The 14,317-nt window shown below is 33.3% G+C and overlaps 1 protein-coding gene across 12 annotated transcripts in view; it reads right to left on the reverse strand.

The window, feature by feature from the left end:
- The window catches only part of ADGRL2 (adhesion G protein-coupled receptor L2), a 264,537-nt gene that overhangs the window by 13,472 nt on the left and 236,748 nt on the right, over positions 1–14,317 (reverse strand). For all 12 annotated transcript variants that reach the window (XM_045835271.1, XM_045835272.1, XM_045835270.1 and 9 more), the window contains 5 exons: positions 13,512–13,685; positions 12,164–12,373; positions 10,996–11,216; positions 9,641–9,707; positions 1,151–1,242 (listed from right to left, as the gene is read on the reverse strand). In XM_045835271.1, coding sequence (XP_045691227.1) covers positions 1,151–1,242; positions 9,641–9,707; positions 10,996–11,216; positions 12,164–12,373; positions 13,512–13,685 — 764 coding nt within the window. The remainder of the gene's footprint in view (positions 1–1,150; positions 1,243–9,640; positions 9,708–10,995; positions 11,217–12,163; positions 12,374–13,511; positions 13,686–14,317) is intronic.

The following is a 14,317-nucleotide window of genomic DNA, read 5'->3' on the forward strand; positions in this document are numbered from 1 at the left end:
GGCTTATTATCTTCATAGCTAGAAAGCATTATAAGCAGAAAAGAGAAACAAAATTATTAGACAGAATTAAAATAGAAAGTAATAAGAAAGCATTTATATATTTTATAAATTATTCAAAATTAAGAAAGTCAAAACGCAGAGGCAAGCAATTAAAAAAATAAAGGCATATTATAGTTGTAAAATACTATAGCAAATTAGATATTCCAAAATAATTATAAAAATTAAGGGTAATTCATGATATTGACAGATTGTAAAAAATATAAATCATGCCATAAATTTGTTAATGTAGGGTTCTACCTTACCCAGGTAAGTCCGTATTATAGTAGCCATCACAAACACGGTAATTACTGGTGTAGATGAGAAGATAGAAAGAGGAAAAGGAAGAAAAGAGAGAGATGCTAAAGATTAGCTCTCTCTCTTACCATGCAACATGCAATGAAGCTGGCACTAACCTATCTAAAATATCTAATTTAAAAAAATTACCCTTACTATAGATCTGCCATTTTTTTACATTAAAAATATTTTTTCGCAATCCCATTAAAAACCAACTTGAATAATACTTCATCAAAATTTAAATTAAGGCTCATATTTAAAAATTAACTAAAAATGCTTCCATAAAATGACTTATGAGTCAACAGCTATCAATTTTTTGTTAATTGGATAGCATTTTTATTCAACATTGAAATAAAATAAACATTTATTTAATTATCACGAAACAACAGACAATCTCCAAGTTAACAACAGTAAGAGTACATTCTCTTAGGAAAGCAAGATTAGAAGTAGAAACTGTGCTCAGGATCCTCAAATCAAAAAGTCATTTAACAAAACAAACTTCATATAATCTTATCAGTCATGCAAACAGGAACATCACTTTGATCTTCATTTTAAATTCAAACGAAACTCCTACAGTGACACGGAATTTTCACAGAGCTACGGGAAACAACTGCTTGGCTCTGGATCAAGGCAGACAGTATTATCTAACTTCTGACCAACGTCTGTGACATGGTCACAGCGAACTCGGCCTTCATCAGTAAAACCTCATTCTGAGTAATTTGTACAGTTGATGGAAGGTATTCATGTATTCCCTGTGGAGAATGAATATCTTTCACTTAGTTTGTCAAGCACTAAAACTAAAATACAAAACACTTACTTAATGTTTTCCAACCTGCTAGAATCTGGTTTCAAAGTGTTTGAGTGCTTCACCATTTTGCACAATGTGATCACCAGGAAGATAATGTTTAGCTGTTATAACAAATAAAAAAAAGAATTAGACCATTATGACCAAAGAATACAAAGCAAAGTTTTTTGCAAATTTAATGAACTAATGCACTTAAATATCAATGACATGAGTATATAGTAGACAATGATCCAATTTTAGTTTATATATGCAATGAGCAAGTCTAAACAATGAAATACTCTGGCTATGTATGGTCAATTTCTCAGTAGATCATTTGACATGAAGTTGCCGCCTCATTAAATTAGTATCATGTGATGATGATTACATGAATTAGATACCTAAATTAGCTTCTTTAGTTAGAGTAGGGGTGTCAAATTCATTTTCACCGGGGGCCACCGTATCAGCCTTGTGGTTGCCTTCAAAGGGCCGAAATAACTTTAGGACTGTATAAGTGTAACTGCTCCTTAACTGTTAAAGAGCTGAAATTACATTTGGCCCTTTGAAGGCAACCACATGGCTGATGTGGCCCCTGGTGGAAATGAGTTTCACACCCCTGAGCTAGAGGTACTCTAGGGCCTCAAAGCCATCTAGGAAACACTGAAGTACATTCATTACTTAGAAAAAACTAAATCATGTAGATCAGAATGGAAGGATTTCTGGATTCCAGACCCTAACACTAAGTTGACTGAGTCTAGCTTCGCATTTTGCCTGTTTCAATAAGGGTGATAACAATTGCACAATCTATTTTTAAGGTAATTGCAATGCTCAGATGAGCATCTGAAAATAATGTTAGCTATATAAAGTAAGATAAGCTTAAATATATACACATATATATTGCGATTTAACCACCAAAAGCCATGAGTTCATATTTCCTAGTCTCTAAGGACCATTTGAGTCCCTCTAAAACATTCGGCTGTGCAAAAAAACAAGGTGCTAACCAAAGCAAACTGGGGAAGATGAAACCTGACATATGATGGATGTTTGGGAGATGAACATGAGTGCACTCAGAAGAAAGGAGTTGTGTTTCGACTGAGGAGAGGTAAACGTGTATAATTTGCATTGCTTCTATAGTCACGTGGCAGAACGCCAGACAAAGGGAAGGCAATTCCACTTTTATACAGTAAAAATACAACTAACACTAGATTGGTCCTGGACTTTTTGACATTTTATTTACTTCAGATTGTTACATTAAAAAAGGTGAAACAAAATTATTTTGTGAGCTTCGTATGACTTGAAGACAGTGCAAGTCCAAACGGTATATTCAGAAAAAGATCCACTAAATGTGGGATGAAGCAGTTTCTTAGCGGCAGATAACAGATGTAGTTTGTTGCAGTAACATGACCATTTTTATTATCATGATACCATGTGACAAAGTGATAATGTACTTTAGCCATTCATTAGTATTTCTGATTTTATATTAAGAAAAGTGACATAGGGCAATAAATAAAATTTCCAAGTTCTTACTAATGAGTTTAGGCTTTACAGCAAAGGCTTTAATCTAAGCTGTTTATCAGTCACTTTGTTCTCCATGCCTACTGCTCTTAGCTGTAGAATTTCTTCTTAAGGGAGAAAATGAGGTTAATGGGCATAATTTGCAAGTGTTGGCAGACAGCATTCTATGTTAATTACTTGAGGATAAAAAAAGCTCTTTGTTTAAAATGGTACTTAAAATTAATTTCTTAAAATATTTGTATAGAGAGAAGGTAAACACATTTGTAGAAACATTTTTGTAGTTTCACATTCAGAGTATTATTCTAGTAGGTCACAATATAAATAAAAGATTACACTTCAAGGGATGTTATAATATGATACATTTTATTCAACAAATATTTACTGACTTTGCTGCCCCACACAAGAATGTGTTTACTGTATTGTGGGTAAGACATAACTTCTGCCTTTGAGAAATTAGACAAATCCTGCTGGCAGGAGGTAAATATTTGATCTGCTTTTTAAAAAATTATGACAGTGTATCTCTAATTTTTTAAAAGGCAAAAGCAACAGTGTTTCTATTTTTTATTTTATGCAATAGTAGGCCTTAACTAGTAAGTTTAAGGAATGGTTAAAAATAAGAACTCAAGTATCTTAAAAACAAACCAACCAACCCAAACCCATCCATGTAAATGGACAAAATGACTGCAACTCTTAGGTAAGAAAGGCTGTTTTACAGATGCAGAGTTAAAATCCTAAAATCTCTTGGCCCTTCTTTTTTAATGTCCTAATGAAATGATTTCTTCCTTTTACCCCAAACTTCTGGACCTAAGGTTGTTGCCCAACCTTCCTCTTTCTTAAACATTTTCTTGAGGCATATGAAGCCACAACCTGGTATTCATTACTTCCTATGCATATTAATTATTCCCTAAGGAATAAAATAATAACAGCAGTAGTATATTCCAGGAAGGAAAAAAGTTATTATCCACTACAATGTATAAATTATAAGAAAATAAAAAACATAAATGTGAAAAATGTGGATGCATAAAGCAGTATGCTATGGAAAGAAAATGAGTAGAAAATGTTAAATGTTGGAGGTGAGCTCTTCCAAATATGTTTCTAAGTGAAGAAAATCAGGTAAAAGTCAGTAATGCATTTTCCAATAGATATAAAATCTACTACGTAAAAGTATAATTAAAGCAAAGTATGATACAAAGACATTTCCGTCCTCTAAACACTGAGGACTAACCCAGTATTGCATATTGTGCCACAGAACACACATCTCATTTAATCCTTAAAAGATAGATGGTTAAGATGCATCCTCCCTACCGAGGGTAACAGAGGGTATGTATATGTATATGTATATATAAATAAACACACACACATTTAGTTTTTTTCCAGTTACAAATATAACATATTCACTATACATAAAGTTCACAAGATTACAAGAGGAAAAAAACAACAATCTATCTCCAGAGTTAGTCACAGGCAGCAACACCCCCCGCCCCCACTACTCCTTTCTTCTTCTTTTAAAATACAGCTGGAGACCCACTTTACAAACCTACATGTGATGTTAAGTATCTTGACATTACTCAGCTATGTAATGTCAGTGCTGAGATTCAGTATACTGTGGGGCTGGCTCTACAGACCACAGCCTTTCCAAATAATTAACCAATTTATTTTGGGAGAAAAAAAAATGAGCCTTCCAAAAAACAAAAATACACTAGGCTCACATTTTAAGAAGCATTCCACTTTTATCTATAGTAATCTAATTTATAAATCACTTGATGATGAATGAGCTGAAGATAAATAATAAATTAATTAATGTGTAAAATACGGCCTCAAAGAAATCCTAAATGACATGAGATGTGCTTGTCAAATGACTTCTACCTGATGGGCTTGCCAAAGTAACTGATCCTACACTTCCTTTGTAAAACACTACCACTGCATCATCGGCAAGTGCCTACAAGACCCACACACTTCTATTCCCACTAGCCAAACTGTCTGTGTAACAGTAAGCTGTGTTTTCTCAAACCTGTTTGTGTTATGCTCACATAGCTAAGTATCACACCAAGCCATAAAAGCTGAGTGCAAAAATAAGGGATATTCTTTTTAAGGTACTTAATATTAAATGTTTCTAAAGGACATTTTTAAAAGTAAGTCTCTTTAAAAGCAACTAAAAATAATCGTAAAACCACAGAAGGATATTTGACTCAGTTTCAGCAGTGTCTGTGAATTCTCCAATTTAAAGAAATTAAAAATAAAATTATAGCCAATCCACTAATGTTTAGGTCCCAAGAAACTTATATTTAAGTCCAACACTAATTTAATCTTTGAAATAGGACTTGAAGGTGGATAAATGGTGAGGCAGTGGTATCTTTCACAGGATGAAATACCATCATTTCAAGTCAAATTATGAAAAAAGGCATCAAGACATACTGTAAATCAGGATATAAAGTGGAAAAAAGCTAAGATACTTTCCCTCAATCCTCATTAAAAAACTCCACTAATATATATTTATTAGTTTTATGAGACAAACTAAAAATATATATCATTTAAGTATTGAACATTTTAATGTTACCGCCAACACATGGCAGTGAAGTCGTTTCTGAAATTAAATAGAACATACACTGAAGTTAAAACAAAATTTTTAAAATATTCTTTGTTGTTCAATTAGTTGTCCCCCCATAATTACTCTCCCCTGCCCCACCCACCCCCCCACATTCAATACCTGCCCCCACTGTCTTTGTCCATGGGTCCTTTACACATGCTCCTTGACTTGACCCTTCCCCTCCCTCCTCTCCTCCGGTCATTGTCAGCTTGTTCTTTATTTCCAAGTCTCTGATTCTATTTTGCTCACTTGTTAGTTTTGTTGATTAGGTTCTACTTACAGGTGAGATCATATGGCATTTGACTGAAGTTTAAACAAAATTTTTAAATGTGAATTTAGAGTTTTTTATTTTTCCAGTGCTTTAAAGTGTAAATGCTACTTTTTATTTTCAGAGGATAAATACTGTTGCTATGATCTTTTCAGGAGATAAAACACTCTAATAAGAATTGTGATTTTATACAGTAAAATACTTCAACAAATTTCCCCCCTCTCTTCTAATCAATTCTTGTTCTCTTAAAATACGCCTGGCAATCAGAACAAATAGGCAAACAGAAACATCTTTGATTAAAAATCTATCATCCAAAACAGCCACTTAAAGACCTAAAAGGGTGAATTGCAAATACAGCACTGGCTGTGATTCTGAGTTCTTTCCTCTTTGTATTTTTCCCATGGCATAAATGACTCTTCACAGCCATGTACTTCTGTGCTTCTTCTTCTTTTCTGTTGTTATTGTTTTGTTGTTGGAGGGATTTCTTATTTCTCACGTTTATTTCTTCCAATTTATTTTCCTGCCTTTGGTATGCATTTAAAGAATAAATCACAACCATCTAACATAGAATCTTCCTATTTCTCACTGGAAAGTGGGCAAAGACGACAAGGTGAGAAGCATGGCTCGCCTGTCCAAGCGCAGCTCTTCTCCCTCCAATTCCAGTGAAGCCACTCTGCACTCTTGTTGTTCGCTTTTTTCTTTCCACCATAAATGCTACTGAGTTTAAACACGGTATTTTAGGATAGGTTGAGAGGTGTTATGCATCAGTGAGAAATGAAAAAGATGGAATTATAACTATGAACACAAAGATTTGTCTAAACCTGGTAGGTACATGTCATTACTCAGTCACTCACAGAGAAGCCCCCAGTAAGTACAGGTTTAGAGGACTGTGTTATATGCTGTTTGTCAACTCACCAGCCTAAATGCCCAGACTGGCAATTAATTTCAGAGATGAGGCAACTCATCCAGGAATTAATCAGATTTTAACTTGCTTTGTGTATATAGCAGGTAAACAGCTATATACACATCTCAACAGAATTCTTTGAGAAAGAATGACAGCAAATTCAAAGGAAAAAGTCCTGTTTAGTTAAAAAAGAGCAAGTCACCAAATGGGGGATTCTTTTTCTTCCAATGACAAATAATGCTCTTTTACCTATGCCCAAATAACAATTTTATAAATTATTGTTTAAATGATCTTCTAGTATAATTCACTAATAAAATTCATTGCTACTTAATGATATGGCATAGCTATTCATCACCCGTATCGATGACATGAGATGTTTAAAAATAGAGGCTCCACAGATTATAGGAATGCGCAGTTTGTGTTACAGTCATCAACCTGCTCAATTGAATCACATCCGCCTGAGCTTAGCAGCTTAAAATTCATTCCACAGCTTGCAGTGCTGACATGGATATGATAAGACAGAAGAACAGAAACACCACTCTGAAGTAACCTAACTGAACTGCACATGTTCTGACCCTTTTTGTCGTCCCCAGAGCTTTTGCTACCTGGCAAATGCAACTCTAAAACTGCACTTGTATCTCCAAATCTTTGCTGTAAGCCAAGCAGAAACCAATTTCTCCCAGGGACTAGCAGCCAGAGAGGTGTTCTCTGAAGAAGACTTCTAAATGAGTGTGTGAGCTGAACTCTTTCTGAACTGAATTAATTATTAACGATGCAGATGGAGCTGTCCAAATGATAAGAATAGCTTCTGAGGTGTCATGATCCAAGCTTTCATTAAACCATTTCAGGCATACTAATGGTTTCCCACTGCTCATTACTTACAAGCACTTTTCTCATAGATATAATAACTCTAGTGGCCTGTAGGCGAGACATTCAAAAGAAATACAAAGTAGGAGGTTTTATCTTCCATAGCATGTTATTTTTCCTTCATAGAACATTATTAAAGAGGTACACTGATTTAATACTACTAAGTTAAATGGCTTCAATTCAGAAAAGTTGGAAATGCAAAACGTGTTGCAAGAGTACTCCTTAAAAGTGTATTTATTATACTATCTAATTTATATTATTAAGATTTGTGTCTGAATTGACTTTTAAGTGTCCTGTGTTCCCAAAAGATTGGTATTCAGCAAACATATATTCTACAATTACGTGATAGTTCAATTTAGGTTACACGCAAGATACTGTTTTACGCTCTATTCCACTCTTTGTTGCTGTGCTAGGACAATTAGAGGGCAAAGCAATTGCAAGGGAAGAATTACTATCAGGATCTTTACTGTGATTGCTACCTGCTGTTTTGTTTTGTTTTAAGTTGGGAACACTGTTCCGAAAAGCCCTTCACATCTCAACTTAAATGATCTGGTGGAGGATAATAACGACACTGTGAATGGGTAATATAAGAAAATGTCCTTTACCTCTTTTCTTACTGGGAATCAAGTATATGTGAACATTAATTCCTTTCACTTAGTGAAATACTCAAAGCCAGTATTTATCTTTAGAGATAGAAAGTAAAACTACAGTACCAAAGAAGTAAACACATAATACTTTTATAGACCAAATATCCCTACAATATCCTTCACAATTTTCAAACTATCACTATGTTTGGCCAAGGGATGAGGGGCAAAAAACAACCCTAAGTCTTTAAGGACCAAACCCTTTCATGTTAACTATTTGTCTTATACTTCAAGATAGACTTCGGCTGTGTTAAACTTACATAAACTGAGAAAAAATTGGGACAATTTTCTGTATTGAATAATTTTGATAAGAAATCAGTTTTCTTAGGAACATTTGAGAATGTTTTAGTAGCTGAACTCATCATACCAGCATTCATCTCAAATTTTCTTTTTGTTTTGTATAAGTATGTAAAAAATTCATTTTAATGACAAATGTACATGTACAAAGTTGTTTCAAATTTCTTTGAACTACGAAACTTTTTAGCAATTTTATGAAACACTAGTTAACCACAGGCATATCTTAATAGGCTCATTAAAGAAAAAAGAATGTTTAAATAGCAATAAAAACATGTAGGTAATATTTAAACTTGTTTGTGTTTCCTTTATAATCTATAATGGTCAATAACACCTATTTCAAAAAACTTAATCCTAAAATTGAGTAAAATGTTTTAAATACCGAAATCCAAATATTTTAGCTACATTCTTTTATTTTGACTATATTTCAAACATTTGATTAACAATAATAAGAAGTTAAAAATACTTTCATGTCACTATAATTAATGTCAAATTTATTTTAAAATGAAAGTATTTGGTATTTTAAGTCTTAGAAAAGTATTTTATTTGAGTCAAAAAATTGATTTATTTTTAATTCATTAATCTAAGCTTCCAATATCTTTTTGACAATCACATACTTTACAGAGTGGTCCCCCTGATATTTCAAGTACCCACCTGGCACAGTATATGGGCTACATTCCCTATGCTGCACTTTACATCCCTGTGACTTTTGTAAACACCAATCTGTACTTCTTAATCTCTTAACCTTTTTCACCCCCAAAGCTCCATCCCTCTGGCAACCAACAGTCTGTTCTCTGAAACTAATACAAAATAATGTTGAATGCAAAATGTAACTGAAAAATAAAATTTAAAAAACTACCCTAAATGAATTTAGGCATGGATATTTATTTAAAAGCACTAAATTACTGTGTGTAAATTAAGATACAAATATCACACTAATGTTCTTTCACTTCCATAACACATTCATTTAATTTATAAATGCCATACAGGCTTGGTACAGGACTAATATTATAGATTGGGAAGACACAGCTTCCTGAATTAAAACTCTTAGCAAAAAACTCCACTACACAAAAACAGTGTGAGCTTTATATATCAGTTATTCCTTTCTAATTATCAAATTAGTTTCAAATCATGCAATCTTAACATGGCTTATATATGAATAGATTTTCAAAGATTATGACATAATATTTTTATAAAACTAAAGTAGAAATGAGAATAAGTACTTTTTAGAGGACAGAGGATTTTCAAACACATTACTAATTAGTTAAGTGTATAACCTCTCAATAATGGCATAATATTTAAAACACACTATGTAATTTTATCCCATAAACTAGATGTGTTTATAATGTTTAAATCACAGATAAATTGACAATAAAACAAATTATTCCCTTTTTAAAAGCACTGCTAAAGCAGCAAGCTGAAAGTGAAAGGAAAATAGTCTGCTTACCAGAATAATGAAGGTAACAGGTCCGATGAAACTCCATATAAAATAGTTATCAACATGAAGCCAGCAACTTTTATGAAAAGAAAAGAATATGTATTAAGTAGCTTCAATGGATCCTTAACATCACAATGAAAGTGCCCATTTAAAAATCTAACAAAACTATATTTGCCTTTGAAGATTCATCTATCAATTTTATTAATTCTGGGTTGGCTTTGACTTAAAAAGTAGTAATTTAACTACTTCAGCCTACTGGTTTTCAATTCAGGTTTTAATTTGATAAAGACATACTTATGCTTGTATGACAGAATAGTAAATTCCACCACATTCCAACCCTTAATTCTCAAGACCTCTGACTTTACTAAGAAAAACTTGAAATACAATACTCCAAATTGTCTCATTATTTTAAAGTTTATATTCAATTTTTGCTTTTCAAATCTATAGATGAGCTGACAAGTTTAGCCCTAAGAAACATTACGGCAAAAAAGTTTACATTATGTTTTTTGCAAAACTGTATAGTATAAATATAATACTTCAACTGGTAATGGATGAATACTAGGAAAAAAAAGTACAGACTCATATAGTATTAGAGTAAATGATGCATAAACTTATTAGGACAGATTTTACTTAGTGGTTCATTTTTCATATAACACTGAATCCCCACTGAATTTCTTTTATTTGTCTTTCATCATCTGTACAGTCCAAAAGCTTTCTTTAGTCCAAAGAATCTTTATATGACTAATTTTATCAAAGGAAAAAAATAAACAGAATTGGAAAGCAAATTCATGCCTCTAGCAAATAAAATCCTTAGAAACATGGCTATGTGTACCTTCTGTCACGTTTCATAAATATCTGTTTTTTTTAAATGAAAGACAGTACTTATTTTAATCCTTTCAAACTGCCTGATAAAATATTATCAAAGTAAAACATATGGGAAGGAATGTGCTACTCTCACAATTCAGAATGAGAGTTGGCTAGAGGGCCGGCTGCACAAAGAGAGCTAATGAAGCATTAACTTAAAACTGAGTAGTTAAACCTGTCAGATGCTTTAAGTTCAGAAGCATTTTTACTTAATATCTTTCTAAGGCCAAAAAGTTATTTACTTTTTCAATTTGTTTCAGGTCAATCCTTTGTGTTAAAAAGAAAGTCCATAATTTAGTATCTGCCTCACCACAGTACAAATCCTCTGAACCTAGAAAATTACAAAAGACTTGATTGTAATTTGTGCACGGCATGCCCATTCTCTTACCAATAAAGCTTTCAGAGGCTATTTTAGTCTGTCAGGGAACCTCACTGACAGCTAACAGGCTTTAAAAAAATTATTCACTTGAAAAACACTCAGGTCGCTTGCAATTACTTACGCTTTTTCTGTTCCATAGCTTTTATAGTCAATAGCAGCTGAAACTCCAACCACTGTGGCAGGAAACAAGTAACCAGCAACATAGTAATATTTCTTCCTTGAATATTCACTTTCGAAAACTTCAACTAACATCAGATAGAGCTGCACACCTTCTAAGCACATCCAAGCAAAAGCAGCCAGAAAGAAAAAGTGTAGAAGTCCTGCAAATATTGGGCATGCAATCTGTAAAGCAAAAGAACAAAAAACACAAAGGAGAACCCGTGAATGGAAAGAGCCCACTCCAAAACTGTGAAAATAGTCACTGATAGTGCTCACTACTGTCTTTAAAATACATCACTATTTTCACTATTTAAATACTGCTTCTTGAAAATATGTTTCAAAAATGGAAATGAGTTACAGACAGGGCCAAACTTCAGGAATTTATTGCTTGTAGTATAATGCCAGGTGTGCTAGAAATTTCATCACTATAAGACATTACTATTTGTAGTGAAATTTTAAAAAATCAAGAAATAAGAAAACACATCTTAATTTCTCTTCTGGAATTATCTATTATTCAATCTGAATATTCCACTTTTAGGTGATCTATTTCATAAGTTTTTAGAACGGTTGTTTCCAAATATATTATTTCTACCTTTTCTGTACCAGAATTTTAAAAATTTGCTTTAATGAAAAATACCCCCACTCTAATTACTTAACATCATTTCCTGTCATATGTGGAGCACTCCAAATTCAACCCAACACGGATGTAGATAGGGTGAAAAATTGACTAGTTATTAAGTTCTGTTTCTAACACTGAAACCTCACGATGAATAAAGTGCTCAGAATTCGAAGAAATGGCCACTGGTCAGAATAACTATGTGAGAAATTTAAAATTGTAAAAAATAGGATTTTTTCGTTCTCAGTATTCCCTGCATTCTTCTAATCAAATTACATGTCTTACTAACAACCCAGAAAAACGCAACTATACCTTAATATGAGAAATGAATTATACCATAATACTTTTACTTAATGATTGAGCTGTCTTTCAATATATTACAAATTATCTTTCAATACTGCCATGTCACTTGTACTGTCACAAGGTCAAATACTAATATCAGCACATAAATGGATTCACACTTGTCATAAAAATTTTCAGAGATCCTAGGTCAGTTAACTGAAGGGGTGCTTACCATGTAGTTTGTCTTATCAATGCCTATTAGAAAAATAAATTCAGCAATGAAAAGGTTGATACAAAGATTCTTGTGAATAGTATTACGGTCACTCTGCAGACCACGGAAAAAGCAGAAGGTGAAGATGCATATGGCCAGGCAAACAAGGGAAATGACAATTCCCACCCAGGTGATGACTGTAAGGAGTAATTCATGAACTCCATCTTTGTACTGAAAATAAAAGATATAAGGCATATTAATAATCCTGCATTACATCAACTAAAGGTGAGATAGCTTTCAAATGTAATAGCTCATCTTATAATATTAAACTCTCTAAATTTTCATGTGTGTTCAAACAGGGCTCAATACCGAAAATGAAATTTTGATCATATAATGGAGTTCAGTATTATCAACCTTTATATCCAAAGAATGGACCTATGAAAGTCGAAGATTTTACCAGAGAGTAATGTGAGAGCTTACTTATTTCAAAGTGATTAAAATAATTACCTACATAAACATATAGAAAAATATATAAAAGAATAAAGGATACTTATTTATGATTAAAAATAACAGGTATTTACAGGATTTTCCAAGTTAACATGTAAGTCGAATGTCAAGCTTTAACTATCTCTACTAGGAATCAAGTACACAACAGATCTGAGAGCTTTCATGCTGTGGTTCTTAAAATATTTTTTATCTTCTGGCTATCATTTTTTAATTGTTGTTCAAGTACAACTGACTTCATTTTCACCCCTCCCTCCCCACCCATCCCCGCCTCCCACCCTCAAACCGACCCCCTTTGGCTTTGTCCATGTGCCCTTCATACATGTTCCTTGATGGCCCCCCCCCATTACCCCCTATTATCCCTCTCCCTCCTCCTCTCTGATTACTGTCAGATTGTTCTTTATTTCATTTTCTTAATCATAAAAAAGAACGCTAAGGAACATTCCAGAAGCCATTCTGAACTTTCAAAATTGGCAGTTCTATAGTGTGCAAAATGATGAGAAAACTTAAAGTACAAGTTGTACAATGAGATATGAACATTCAAGATGAGGACAGTATATTAAATTTTAGAGCTCTCTCTCTTTAGTATGACCTATTGCTGTTCAGTCCCCAATCACCCCTGCCAAACACCTGCCCAAAGGAGGAAAATCTTAGAACGGGTCTGTAAAGCACATGATATTGAGAAATAACAATAAATATGGTGTCACGGCTTCCTAAAATGTATGGTCAGTTAGAAACAATTAGAAAGCTACATTACTTTGTTTGCTTTTTAGTTATGATTAGCACCTAAAGAAGGATTACCACACAAGCTGTTTTGAATCTCTGAGGGTTTTCTCTGCTACTAATTAGAAGTGCAAATACTTACTGCAATTTCCCTGTGGGCCATGAGAATTGCAAAATTGGTTAGGTGGCTACATGCACATGTTGTACGAGTTTTATTAGTGTCGACCAGCTTGCAGCCTTGGGTAGACCAATATCCCATCATAGTTCTCTCCGAGTAGTTCCAGAAGGAGCAGTTTGCATTGAAATAATTGTCAGGCTGGGAAATAAAATGACAAGATAAAATTAGGATTTTACATTGTAAGATGGCAATAGCAATTGTTTAATATGAGTAAAAAGTAATTTAGATTAAACTTTGCATGTTTCAGACTATAAAGTTTTTCATCAGCAAAATTGTAGACTATGTTATACAAGGCAGATATCTAACTTAAAAGGGGCTTTATAATCCGAAACATTCTAAAGTGTACTCTAAATTACCAAAGACCCATTTTACACAATTACAATTCCCATCTTATGATTTTACTACTGATCGTAAATTAGAATCATTTCTTATCTTTTTTCCAGTAACACTAGACCCATGAATTTGTTCTAAGAAAATCCTATAAGGACCAAGTGTTTTAAAATTCATTTTCCATACTGGGCTCATTTTTGTTCTCGGTGACACATTAGCAACGTCAGGATTCATAAAAGAGTGAATATACTGCAGCAGATATAAGAAGAGAATAGTCACACAAATTTATTTTTCTTTGCCAATACTGGAGATCCTCTTGGCTACCTATGGGCACTTACTCACTCTACATATGACAGCCAAAATTTTGCAGACAATCTTCCAACACAGTGTAATTCTTTAACTACCAACTTGCATTCTAAGTCATCTCTCTTCAATCATCA

Source organism: Phyllostomus hastatus, unplaced genomic scaffold, assembly GCF_019186645.2.
Source record: "Phyllostomus hastatus isolate PE091 unplaced genomic scaffold, TTU_PhHast_1.1 phas_contig_209, whole genome shotgun sequence".
Lineage (NCBI taxonomy): Eukaryota > Metazoa > Chordata > Mammalia > Chiroptera > Phyllostomidae > Phyllostomus > Phyllostomus hastatus.